The following is a 14,962-nucleotide window of genomic DNA, read 5'->3' as shown; positions in this document are numbered from 1 at the left end:
CCACAACTTTTCCAACCCTCGTAGAGTTCCTCATTAGCAGATGGTATCGATAGTCCATTTTAGGTCTCCCTAGCAGCCCCTCATAAACCCTTTGCCCCTCCCACCTCGTCCCCACCTGTACATTGTATATTGCTGTTTTACTTTACTGCTACATTTGTACTCTGGTTAGATGCCGAATCTCTTTTCGTTGTGCTGTACTTGTGCTGTATAATGATAATACATTTGATACTAATCTAATCTAATAAATTAATAAATGCATGTGGGGGCGGCAAGATAAAAAGGACATCAGAATCTTCCTATTAAATCTCTGGGTTTCTTGGAATCCAATTAATTAGTAATGAGTCCAGGTTTTGGCTTGGTGTTCCCTGGTGAATACTTAAAAAAGAAATAATAATAAAAAGAAAGAAACGTCTTTGCTATAGCATCCTGTAGACGTGTTAATAATTCACGTGAAAGGTGATCTTCATGCTTCACGCTGAGAGGGGCAAAACACAAAGCATTAAATAAAATATTTCTAGATTGTATTGTCTTAAAGGAACACAATGATATTTTACGGGGAAATGCACACACCGTCTTCTCCAGAGTCAGACAAGAAGATATAAATTCCCTCTCAGGGAGGTCTTGAGCTCAAACTGTTTGTGGTTTGGGCAGCTGGGGGTCTTTCAGGATCCTGTGTGCCTTGCTGAGCCAGTATTGTCTGAAATGTAAAAAAAACTATTTGGACCTGCGAACCACTTAGATTCATCACAATTCATCATCAAACCTTTATTTAACCAGAAAATAAAAACCGATTAAGACCGCAGTCTCTTTTTCAAGGGTGATCTGGCCAAGAAGGCGAGCACAACTTATGACAAAACATACATAACAAGACACAATACACATACAGTTAACTACCATACAACCATCAAATTCAAAAAAGTCTAAAAATACAAGCACAATAAAACAATATCAATCAACCAAAATGTAAAATCCAACATCAAAGCAGGAGCAGCAGGTGGAAAGGATTTCCGATATTTTTAGTTTAAAACAACACAAGGAGATCAGAGAGGCCAGTTTGAGACTTGTCAGGAGGTCATTCCAGGCCCAAGGACCAAAATAAAATAGGCTTCTTTGACTTGCCTCAGTCCGCACGGGCGGTATTTTAAAGCGCATCCAGGTGCTGGACCTGAGGCTGAGCGGGTTTTGAATTAATTCAAGCTTGGAATTGATGTACCATGGAAGTTCTCCAAGAACAGCCTTATATATAAAACATACCAGTGCTGCAACCTGCGTGTAGCCAGTGAAGTCCAACAAATTAGTGAATAGAGTGTACAGTGATGCGTCATGCGTCCTATAAGGTGAGTTGGAGATAAATCTCAGAGCGGCATGATAAAGCGGATCGAGGCAGTAGGACAAGCAAATCTATATAAACTATGTCGCCATAGTCTAGTTGTGATAAAAAAAAAGGGCCATAACCACCTGTTTCCAGGAGGTGGGCGGAAAGCATGATTTAACCCTATAGAAAAAAGCAACTGTGAATTACATTTTTCTTTATTAAAGCATCAATATGTGTGCGAGACAGTGTGAAGCATAATATTCGAGAGACGTGTTCGCCAGACGGCCAGAAAACACACCAGGTTTGTTTTTAAACGGAGTTAAGAGAAAAAAAGCCTTTTGAAAATGTACGGTTGGAGAGTTGCCACAGGGTCATATAGCGAACACGAACACAGTGACAGCTTGCCTTGTTTGAAGAATTGCACCAGGCTGAGAACTGTCCATCTATATGCAAGCTTGTGTTGTGCCTTTTGTCTGATTGTGGTAGGTAGTTGTGTCATGTGTTAAATAAAAGGGTCACAGAGTGTGTACTGTGACCTGTACACAGCTGTATACATAATCCTTGTTTCTGCAGAGAAAAGCAGAGCATGTAGACGTTAAAAGTTACCTGATCCCTATTCCAGTCACGTACGGGCAGCGAGAAAACAGCCTATGGATCGCCACTGAGTGCTGAGGCGGCTCTCGTGTTGCGCTATACAGTACAGGGAGTTTTACAGCAGTGAATAGGCTGAGGACCTTGTACATGTCCTACAAGGAATCATTACATTCTCTCCAACTTAACCTCCTGTTTCAAATACTGAATGTGGTCCGAGGAACTATCGTTTCTTGTGTAGATCAGCCCCGCCTTGCACACGCATGCACATACATGTGCACATAGGCACGCGTACACACACATACACACACACACGCACACACAGAGAAAGACAGAAATCTATGTCTATGGTCAAGGAAAGGATACACATAAAGACAGAACTGTCACTGTTTTTTTCTTTTTTTTAAAGAAACACCAAACAGAAGCAGTAGGGGAGAGTGGGGTGAGTAGTGCCAAGGGGCATGTAGTTCCACCCCTGTTATCTAGAAAACCATAGAAGAAGTTGGTCATGTGACAACATATTTTTGAAGAGGCATCCATTTCACTCAACCTGCAGAGAAGGGAGACACCTGGCTTGAGAGGTAAGCACATTTAAGTTCAAAAAACATTTGTTTGCCCTCCAAAGTAAAATTTGTATGATCAAGGTTTTTTGATTGCTGTGTTTGAACAATTATAGACAACTTTGAAAACAGTTCACACATGTTTTAGTGCTTTAGTAAGCTACACCATGAGTCTATACAGTTAGCATGATGCTAGCTCAAAACAGCTGGGGGATGCATTTTTTTCAAAATGGTAGGCTTGGGGTGATTTGTGCCAAAGGGCCTGGGTTAAGTTGTGCCAGATATTCTCTTTGTTAAGTTGCCCCAACTTATAATTATTAACTATATATATTACTTTATTGTATTTTATTGTTATTGTACATTGCATTATTGCATTTGATCACTAAAACTATGTGATATACTTAATTTTAGACCAAAATCCATCATGCCACGCAGATATACAAACGGAAGACAGACAGGGTTTCAACTCCTCTTGAGAAGTTGGAAAGAGCAGTGAAAGAGGTGCAACAGGGGAAGACTATACGTCAGGTTGGAAAGGAGATGAAGATCTGCAGGATGCTTTTACCGCTTTTGAGATTAAAATGATCTGTTTTACGTAAAATTATCAATGGCACAATTTACCCCAGTGTATTCTCTCTAATGTCACAACTTACCCCGCACCGGGGGCAAGTTGTGCCACAAAACCACTTTTTTTTCTAAAGCTATATTTCTGAAACAGTTTATTTAAGATCCAAAGTGATTGTCCCCAGGGATGCACAACATCCTAAACTATATGTACATATTTTAGTTGGGGGAATTACTGTAATCCCCTTGCTTTAAAGGCACTTTAAGTAAAAAGTGGCACTCCTCACCCCACTCTCCCCTACAGATAACGGCTTCACTGTTTTACACGGCCCCTTAGGACACAGCCTTCTGGAAAGCAACAGGCCTTGGGTCACAACCATTCGGGTAGCGACGGGCTCCACCAATGAACAAAGTGCACTTAATAGTTGTGCACTGATAGATGACATTTGTATTAACCAAGGAAGATTAATACCTAATATGGGTTTCATTAGTATTAGTATTTTCATATTATGGTCAGACTCTTCTCTATTAGACTGTTTTCTCTCTAGCTCAATTAAAAGTATCATGCTCCATCACACTGTGCCTCATAGTGGAATCATCTCCTTTTCTCCTAAATTCAATCTCCACCACATGATCTCCATCTCCTCTCGCTAAGAAAAGTCATTGTTAAATGTTTTTATATCAAGTGAAGTTTTAGGAGGGTTATGCAATGATCTGATTATGCATATCATGCCTACTGTGGATGGGTCGTGTGCACAGAACGAAGCGGTTTAGAGTTTGACAAACAAAAGGGATCTATTGAAAGCTTTTGTGGAGAGGACCAGGGGTTCAACATTAAACTTACTTTCAGATTCTTTGTATGATAACATTTTGAGGACTTCTAACAGTCTAACGATGGTGCCACAATGGTTACTGGTCATTGAAATCTATGGGGTTATAGAATTCCGAGATTGAAGTCTGCAAAAACATACATACATACATACAGTATACATACATACAGTATACATACAGTATACATACAGTATACATACAGTACACATACATACATACATACATACATACATACATACATACATACATACATACATACATACATACATACATACATACATACATACATACATACATACATACATACATACATACATACATACATACATACATACATACATACATACATACATACATACATACATACTGGCAGGAGCACTCATTCAAGGGTACTACGACTCATGGTACCAAAGCACCTCAAAGGCGTTAAAAACAAAATTACAAACATCTCAAAACAAACTGGTCAGACTACTGCTTGACCTTACTCCTAGAACCCACCTCAACCCTGCCCACTTTGACAACCTAGGATGGCTTAGAGTAGATGACAGAGTACAACAACTTGCAATGGGCCTGGTCTACAAGATACACTACACGACCAAGGTACCCATGTACATGTCAAAATACTTCCCAAAGGTCAGTGAATACCACGATCACAACACCAGAGGGAGCTCCACAAATCATGTTAAACCCAGATTCGGCTCAAACAAGGGACTAAACACGTTTAGCAATTATGCCACATCAATGTGGAACGCCCTACCCAAAGCTGTAAAGGAATGTGAATCACTATTCACTTTCAAAACCACTCTCAAAGAACGCCTACAGGAGACTGCAATTCGAAACTGGACCCTGTAAATGTCCCAACCCAACCCCCTCCAATGTACAGTAAATGACCAAGTATGGTTTTGTCAATATTCCAATGTACAGTTTTGCTTGTACAGTTGTACAGTGTCCCCACCCCACCCACCCAACCACCTCCAATGTACAGTATATTTTTGTATACTTTTTGGATTACAGAAAATTATCACTAAAGTGCTATCTATTGCAGCTGCACTGTTTTCCATGAAAATACCATATTTGGATAAGTTTGACCATTTCTCAAAATCTGAAAATCATTATTTAATAAAACACAGAAAAGGATCACCAAGTTACTCTGGATAAAAAAAAACGTTACAGACAACATTGAGACAAAGCTTCCTGACACATCTCCATCCAAACTCTTGGAAGAACTCATTGAAATCTCATCTGATACATCCACCTGGGCCCCGTTCCTTGTACCTGGATAACTGAGTTAGCCGGATAACTTTAACTGGATAACTGAGTTAGCCGGACTTTCCGGTTCCCCGTACGTGGATTTTCCAAATCACCATGACAACAGATCCAAAAGTTTGAGCCTGGTCGAAAGCAGAGTTCAAGTTCAAGTTAGCCTGAACCATCGCCACGCCCCCGCAAAGAAGTGACAGCCCGTTTCCTGAAACTATTCCCACAGTCTACGATCTGCATTATACCATTCTGAATTACGTTTTTGTGCTCCATTCTTCCAGAGGGGGCTTTTGAAATGTAAAATAGACCCAAAATGCTGATACTAAATTCACTTTGTCCTAAATAATGCACGTTATATATACCGTGGCGCTCGCTCGTGCGATGTACACATTATGTGGTTATTTTAATTGTAACTGGGATTAAGATGTCTGATGAGATGTGCTGTTTGACGGATTTGAGAAATTGAATGAGCCGTTGACGTCACATTAATGAATGAGAATAAAGAGATAAACTTCATTCAAAACAAAGGATATTCTAAACACGGGTCTCTCGTTCATTAATGTATAAACAATGAATTTATCCCATCTGGCACAGTGGTGCAGCGGTAGTGCTCAAGCCTGCCAACCCAGCGACCGGGGTTCAAAACCCGATGTTTCCAATATGATTTTTTTGAATATAATATTAATGATTATACGCCAAAGTAGCCTGGTTTTAAGTTAAAATATTATAAATCTACATGCATTGAGGATGTCATTCTTTATATAGCTCTCAACGTGCACCAAATTGAATTATTCCTATATTGCAAAAAGAAGGAAAAGACTAGGGTCTCGAACCCCGGTCGTCTGCGTGATAGTCAAAACAACAACCCGTTAGACCACATTGGAGATAAGTTAAAGATCGACTATACATCAATCAATGGGTAAGAGAGCCGTATCGTAATTCTGTATAAGTTTAACTAATTATTTTCGCTAGCAAGATCTCATTTGATTATTCAATCCAGCAGGCAAGTTTAAAGAAATATAATCTGATTGATTGAGGTAATGAGGGACTTAAAATTAGCCTATAGATAACGCATTTAACTTGTCGGCGAGGCGATTGAGCCGTATTGCAATCTGTCAATAAAGTTTTAAATCAATTAATCAATCAATGCCGTTAGAGAATCAGGATCTCTGCCATCGATACGTGCTGGCTTTTCGCCTGAAGCGGCCGCGCGCATTTAGCCTGAGTCGCAAGTCTGGCTTGAGTTAACGAGACTGAATCCACCTTCGAGGAACAGGAAAATCCCGGCTTCGAACATCGGGTTAACTGAAGCTGGATAATGACATCTTGATCGACTTAGTTGAACCAGGTACAAGAAACAGGGCCCTGGAGAGCTCGTTTCAGAGTGTGGTGCTGAGTACCAAGTATCTCATGATGCAGCAGTTAAGGTGTTGATACCATTCAGCACCACATATCTGTGTGAAGCCGGCTTTTCATCCATAACAGCTCTGAAAATAAAATATAGGGCCAAGTTGAGCCTTGAGGATGACATGTGTGTTGCCAAAGATCTCCCCACGTATTGACCGTATTATTAGCCAGCAGCAGCAGACCTCGCATTGAGCTAGAAATGTCCACTGAGTGAATGAGTGCTTATTTTCTGTATTTATTTATATTTTTTGAGAAATGGTAACTTGGTGATCCTTTTTTGTATTTAAAAAAAATACATGATTTTCTGTTTTTGAGAAATGGTCAAACGTATCCAAATATGCTATTTTTATGGAGAATAGTGCAGCTGCAACAGATAGCACTTTAGTGATCATTTTCTGTATTTAAAATAAAATACATGATTTTCAGTTTTTGAGAAATGGTCACACTTATCCAAATATGCTATTTTTATGGAAAAGTGTGCAGCTGCAACAAATAGCACTTTAGTGATAATTTTCTGTAATTTTATTTAAAGAAATATGCTATTTGATGTACTACTACAAGCAGTGTAATGTCAACAGTACTAAGCCATTTAGACCTGAAACACCTGTTAATAAACACACAAATGTGTTTCCCGGTTTCTTAAATAAACATTATTTTGAAAGCAAGCACTTTTGTCATCATTGTAGCAAAAAAGACAGGACCGGAAAAGTATTTATCGTATGTAGGGGTGACCTGGAATATTTTATTGAACACAGGGGTGCCTTGGCAGCAGACAGGTTGAGAACCCCTGCCCTAGCCCTATTTTCTGAAAATTCGCCTAAAAAGTAAATGGAAGATTGCTCCACTTCTACAAGGTCCATCTGCATGTTCTTGGTATCTAGGGACATCTATGGATCTCAGGGAATGTATTCCCAGTGTCAGAAATATTGTGTTTGTTACTAGGCTTGAGTAAATTGTAATGAACCAAAGGAGAATATCAAATTTCTTTTCTTTTTTCTTATTTGACGGTGAATAACACCATGCTAAAATTGAAAAAAAATTCTCATTCAGCACCTTCTTGAGATCAAGTGCACAGAAAATCTAAGCAAATGAATAAAGGGAGGATGATTAAACAGAAGTACTGAATTCTGCCATCCGGACACATGCCATTTTAAATATTATTATAGAATATAGAATATCAGGCCTATAAATGACCTTATTATAGCCAAGTCACACATCTATGGATCAGGCCAAATCTCCTCTTTCCAATTGCAGAGTTCAATCTGGATTTAGTATCACCAGGCGTGCTGCAACAACCGTGAATGAAATCTACTGTAAATACAGTTACTTTTTTATTATGAAGATTCCTCCACCATTTTTAATCAGATTGCAACGCCGTTTTTTGCTAGACGTTCACAGAAAGGTAGATAAACTCTAATTCATGCCAACAGCATTCAGTTTTGTGGTAGATAATCCAGAAAAATAAGATAAATAAACAAGTTATTCCACAAGTAATTTGATTGACAGGAGCTGTCGTTTTTGGAAATTCCAACGCCATTCGAAAGCCCTGGGTCTCCCGTCCTCATATGACTACAAACAAAATGGCGCCGTGGATTCTTTTAGCGTCTATATTCGCCTGTTTCCAAATACATTTCCAAAACAAATATTTCACTAATAACACTTTAACCTATTGGTAAACAAACGTATTGCTGAAAATATACACTATGGCTGCTGTTTTGACAGGGTTAGGGTCTTTACTCTTGGCTACATTTGAAAAAGAAAACGCAATATTAATTCATACATTCTGTAGAGATGGATTTATGGCGTGATATCAATGTCGTACCGGTACCGGACCGCTCGGGCTTAAGATGTTAAAGGGTTTGGAATCCCCCCACCATAGTTTGACAAAATAGGGGCCCCCAAACCACATTTTGTAAGGGGCCCCCAAAAAGCTAGAAATGGCCCTGATTCAACCAGTATTCTGCAACACACAGTAGAACAGTATCTTCAACCAGTATACTGCAATACACAGTAGAACATATCACTCACATTACCACTCACTTTATTCACTTTAGACACTTTAACACACTTTATATTTATCTATTATTAAAGAGATTTGCACCACATTCATACCTCCTTTGCACCCTACCCCAAGTTTTGTACCTTTGCATTCTACCTCACTGGTACTCATTTTACTCTGTATTGTATATTAGACTAGGCAGAATTTCAGAAAATGTGCTTGTATAAAGTGCTGAAGGCATTTCGTGTTTATTTTTGGTACACAACATTTCTAGGGGTATTAAGGGGTGCTGAATCCAAATCTGCTGTATACCAAGCTCAGAAATGTCAAATAAGGTCTCAGAATTGAGAAATCCAACATGGCCGCCAGCACCAGGCCCTCTCTCCACAAAAACAGGTGCTAAACCCACAGTTTTTATTCTACTGACATGAAACTTTGCACAGAACATCTGCACCTATGGAGGAAAAAAGTATGAATATAGCTGGGGTGCAACCATGAGAGTAACAGGGTGATTTTGACTAACTGTAATCTTTGTATAGGCGAGGATAAAAGAAATTACATTTCTTCAGTGTTTGCAGGAATACTACAGCAATTTGGTAATAACTGTACAGTGTTGGACACCAACATTAGAATCCCCCAAGTCTTAGCTTTCTTCAGGTACCAAGTTTATGCAAGTTTCTCTTATAAATCTGGATATATAAGCATTTTAATGTAAGCATGCTGTTTTAGGCGAATTTTCTAAAAATAAATGGTGGGGCTTAATGAGTTAAGTGTGACTACACAAGGTACAAACCTGAATTAAATGTGCTTTTGTAAGTGTTCTTACATCCATCAACAAGGACGTAGTCACACCAGAGATTCAAGAATCCATACTTGGCGCAGAACACCTTGGACAGGCACAACTGAACATGTTTGTGGACAAACGTTTGTGTGAACCTCCAGATAGTGACCAGCACTTGAACCTGAAATCACCCATTCGAAAGAACAAAGCCAAGACATTTGCCTTGTGAGGGCTGGAGAGGACTGCATGCTGCCCAACGAGGGGGCGTGCCGCTTTTCTACTTCGCGCACCTGTGAGTGGTTGGTAATTAGCCCCTCGAGAGACTACAAAGACTGCCGACTGCCTTCCACTCATGGCCAGGTCATCTTGTTGCCACCATCTACTGCCGCGTCTCCGGCGTGAGACGTCGTGCCATCTACATCCTACCACCTACTGCCGCATCCCCAGTGTGAGACGTCGGCGCCGTTTTCCTGCTGGGACGTTTTCATGCTCCTGTGGATTTCCCTGTGTGAGCACCGCCATGCTCCTGTGGATATTCCCTGTGTGATCACCGCTTCCGTGCGGTCCTCGTTTTTCAAGTTCCCTGTCGGCACCTTTGCCTGGTGAGTCTCGTGACTACCTGAACATTTCTGTGATGTCCTGGATGTTTTTTTGGTCACCCTTTAAAGGGCCAGCGCTGCATTTTTTGTTGTTCGTGGACTCTAGTGTATTTCACCCTTAAAGGGTCAGTGCTACCTTTTTTCCCTGTGAAATAAATAATGCCCTGTTTTTGGCTAACTCTCATACCTGTCTTGTGTTGTGCTATTGGGGTTGCTATACAAACCATAACATGCCTCTTTGTATGAAGTTGTGCAACTTTCCAAGAACAAGCAAAACACCATCAAAGTGGACAAGCTCATCACAGTTTACAGAGCAGGTCGTAAGGTAGACCTTGACAATATCCTCCAGCATGAGCTCATGCCCATTCCGCCATCTCTGGCCACAACTAACTGGAGTCTACATTCCACCAACAAGTCTGTGTTAGCAAATATACTGACGAAACAAGTTAAAACCCGTGCAGATCTTACCCTTCAGGGACCCAACTGCCTGGTCATTGATGGCCAAGCTCTGGTAATGGCACTCGGAAAGCCACCTGACACTAGAACATTTGGTAACTATGCCAACAAGTTCACTGACACCGTGTTGAAGATGGGAGCAAAATACCAGAGGGTAGATGTCGTCTTTGACAGATACCATGACCAATCCATCAAAACAGGCACAAGGGTGAAACGCAAACAGTGCCACAGACCAGTACGTCGTGAAATCGTGTTCCACTTCCTGCCGATTGGTCGAGCTTCATGGCCCTTGAAGACAACAAATCAGATATCGCTCAACTACTCTCAAACCACCTGATAGAACACAGCCCGGATGATGAACCTGTAGTTGTAGTATCAGGGAGGTTTGCTGAAGCGACAACTGTCAAGTCAACAGATCCAGATCTTGAAGTCTCCTCTCTGAGTGCTGACCATGAGGAAGCTGATACAAGTCTGATTTTCTCATCCAGGCTCCAATGGAAACAATCGTCGTGTCAGCGCGTGACACAGATGTGCTGCTTCTACTCTTGGCTCACTATGACAGAATCCGATGTACGCATCTCTACATGAAAGCTGGGATATCGAAGGATCCAAAATATTTTCCAGTACATGACATTAGAAAGCTACTATCTGATGATCAACTGGACACAATCCTTGCCTTCCATGCCCCCACCGGATGTGACAGTGTGTCCCAGTTCAGTGGTCACGGAAAGAAAACAGCCTGGCAGGTGTTCGAGCACCATCACACTGATCTTGCTGGCCTTGGGAAGGGCCCTTTCACAGAAGATCAACAGAGAGATTAATCTGCAAGATCTATGGTTGGCTGGGATCTATGGCTGGGAATAACAGCACCAGCCTACAAACCACTGCAATGGAGGGGGGGGGGGCACTGCTGATGGAGACTCAGTGTTCAGGATAACAGAACATGAGGTGAGGAGGACTTTTAAGAAAGTGAATATCAGGAAGGCAGCAGGACCGGACGGTATCCCCGGCCACGTCCTAAAAGTCTGTGCCGACCAACTGGCCCCGGTATTCACTGACATATTTAACCTGTCCTTAGAACAGGCTGTCTTCCCCACCTGTCTGAAGAAGTCCACCATTATCCCTGTACCCAAAAAATCCAAGCCTGCTTGCCTCAACGACTACCACCCTGTAGCTCTCACCTCCATAGCCATGAAGTGCTTTGAGAAGCTAGTGAAGGACTACATCTATTCCTCCCTCCCCATCAACCTGGACCCCCTGCAAATTGCATACCGCCCCAACAGGTCCACGGCGGACGCCATAGTCCATGTGCTGCACACAGCAGCATCACACCTGGACAAGAGGCAGGGGAACTATGTGAGAATGCTATTCATCGACTACAGCTCAGCATAGTCCCCTCCAAACTCATAGCCAAGCTCAGGGACCTGGGCTTGAACTATGACCTCTGCCAGTGGGTCTTGGACTTCCTGACGGGTAGACCCCAGGTGGTGAGAGCAGGCAACTGCACCTCCTCATCCATCACTCTCAACATAGGGGCCCCCCAGGGCTGTGTCCTGAGTCCCCTCCTCCACTCCCTGTACACACATGACTGTGTGGCACAGCGGAACAACAACACAATCATCAAATTTGCTGACGACACAGTAGTGGTGGGCCTGATCTCTGCAAACGACGAGAGGGCCTACCTGGAAGAGGTTCAGGTTCTAGCGGGATGGTGTCAAGAGAACAGCCTCTCAGCAAAACAAAGGAGATGATTGTGGACTTTAGGAGGTCGGGGTCAGGGACTACAGCCCCCTCAGCATCGACGGGGCACCGGTTGAGAGAGTGAACAGTTTTAAGTACCTCGGAGTCCACATATCCGAGGACTTGACATGGACCACACACATTGACAGTGTTATCAAGAAGGCACAACAACGCCTCTACTTCCTTAGGCACTTAAGGAAGTTCAATGTGAGTCAGAAGATCCTCAAGAACTTCTACTCATGCACAATAGAGAGCATCCTGACTGGCAATATCACCTCCTGGTTTGGGAATAGCACTGCACAAGACCGCAGCAGACTACAGAGAGTGGCCCGTTCAGCCGAACGCACAATTGAAGGTGGGCTTCCCACTCTCAAGACATTTACAACAAGCGGTGCATGGGCAAGGCTAAGAGAATAATCAAAGACTCCAGCCACTCAAACAACTGCCTCTTTGAACTGCTGCGGTCAGGCAAGCGATACCAGAGTCTCAGGGCAAGCACAGAGAGACTCAGAAGGAGCTTCTATCCCCAGGCCATCAGGATGCTCAATGAATGAACAATGAACAATAAGCAAACCATCAACACACCCACAGCGCACATACACTCACTTAAATAAACAACACACTGTAGCACCCACTTTACCACTTTAGACACACTTTACACTTTATATTTATATTTATATTATTAGTAAGGAAATTGCATATCATTCTCATTCCTTATTGCACCTCACCACTACAAGGTGGCATCACAAGCTAAGCTATACCTCACCATTTTTGTACCAGCTGTACATACTGTATATATAGATACACTGAACAATTTTGTTGTTTACACTTGTTTACCTACTTGACTTCTTATTTTATACTTATTATACTTATTTTATACTATCTTGTTATTATCTAGCACACTCTCACGAGCAACACAGAAAGAAACATTTCATGCAAAGTATTCTGTATTCTGTATGACAACTAATAAAGATGGTAAATTATTAAAATTTTATTATATTATATAATCTATTCTATTCTATTCAGGAAAAGTGGCATTGGATGAATCATGCAACTGCAAGACACCTGGGACACCTGCCTGAATACGATTGATGACTGACAATGAATGACTGTACCCAAGCTACTGTACGCATATTAAGGACTATCTAATTTGCATAAATGGCCAGTCTGATTAAAAAAATTCAAGAGAAAAGAGTTTGATGAATAAATCCATGGCCTGGGATCATCCTGCTTTTCTTTCTTATTTGTTTGATGAGTTATGCATCAATAATGACCACCGTTTCTGCTATAAATATGAGTTTCGAGCAACATTTTCACAACTGATCTAAAATAAGGATATGATTTAAAATTCCTCATGTATGCAAACATATAAAAACACATTTCATTCATGTTTCTACCTTGTTTAGTCAAAAAGATATGCACTTAAATAGATTTCAGCCTCGCGCTGGCGGCCATGTTGGATTTCTCAATTTTGAGGCCTTATTTGAAATCTTTTAGCTTGGTATACAGCAGATTTGGATTCAGCACCCCTTAATACCCCTAGAAATGTTGTGTACCAAAAATAAACACGAAATGCCTTCAGGGTTATAATTTTCTGAAAATGTACCCTGTCTATATTGTATATATGTATATTGACTTTATCTACTTTTTACTTCTTCATGTTTTACTTACTTTCTCTTTACTGTATGTAGCACACTCTCAGGGACTCATGAGAAACAAGCATTTCATTATAAAGTATCCTGTATTTTGTTCTGACAAATAAAAACAAACTTGAACTTCAACTTGACCTTGAACTTCAACCAGTATTCTGCAATACACAGTAGGATTAAAAACAGTCACTTAAAAACAGGTACTGTACTGCAGACAATAGACATTGTGAGCAGAAACACAGCACCAGTACGGAAGCGCGTGGAGAGGGAAGGTGGGCTGGAACCGTCAGTGAGTCACTGCAGGAAGAACCGCGAGAGGCCTGCCCGGGGAAAGTCTTCATCAAGATGCTGCAGAGGAGGAGGAGGACGAAGATCTCGTGAGTCACCTCTGCCACGCGAGTTGCCTGAGTGCTCTGCGACACAGATCCTGCATTTGGCCCGATGTTCTCTGCCCTCCACGCGCCACGACTTCCGCCGTCCTTCGCTGCTATGTGGTGCTAACGGGTTCAGGTGTGTGTGTGGGGGGGGGGTTTGTGGAGGGGGCGGGGTCCATGTGTGTGCACGCTCGTGTGAGCAATACCGTCTCGGTGATGGAATGTTCAGGTTACCATATGGCCCCTTGCCGTGGCCAAACGGAATCATTAATGGCCCTACACACATACACACACACACACACGCGCACACGCACACACGCACACACACACACACACATATATATATATATTAGTGCTGTCAAACGATTAAAATATTTAACTCGATTAATCGCATGATTGTTCTCGAATGTTCTATTATGGCATGATACTGTGACATCACAAATGTTCTAAAATGTTTGATTATGACATCATACTGTGACATCCAGTGATGGGAATAACGGCGTTATAAATAACGGCATTACTAACGGCGGTAGTTTTTTCAGTAACGAGTAATCTAACCGATTACTCTTCCAATCTTAATAAAGCTGTTACCGTTACTGCCAAAAAAAGAAAAATAAAAAATCCGGCGCATTACTATGATTGAAGCTGTTTTTTTCATCAGACAGATCTCTGCGCCGAGAAGCAATACTTTTTTTCCTTGGTTAGTGGGCAGTGCGCGATTGGCTGAGGTTAAGTAAAATGTCATGGTAAGCCAATCAGAGGTAGAGGTGGGCGGGTGTTCGAAAGAATCCAGAGTCTGACACACAGCGACAACACAAGCGACTCAGTCAACGACA

At 41.7% G+C, this 14,962-nt stretch overlaps 1 protein-coding gene across 1 annotated transcript in view; it reads right to left on the bottom strand.

The window, feature by feature from the left end:
- Positions 1-463: 463 nt before the first annotated feature.
- Positions 464-14,962, bottom strand: part of LOC311240681 (Y-box-binding protein 1-like) — a gene marked incomplete at both ends in the record, with an annotated part of 143,786 nt that continues 129,287 nt past the window's right edge. Inside the window, one exon of the mRNA XM_084329254.1 lies at positions 464-475. Coding sequence (XP_084185380.1) covers positions 464-475 — 12 coding nt within the window. The remainder of the gene's footprint in view (positions 476-14,962) is intronic.

Source organism: Notolepis coatsorum (genome assembly GCF_963971535.1).
Source record: "Notolepis coatsorum genome assembly, chromosome: 14".
In the NCBI taxonomy this organism is placed as follows: Eukaryota; Metazoa; Chordata; class Actinopteri; order Aulopiformes; family Paralepididae; genus Notolepis; species Notolepis coatsorum.
Note: the sequence above shows the minus strand (reverse complement) of the source record. Positions and strands in the feature narration are given on the sequence as shown.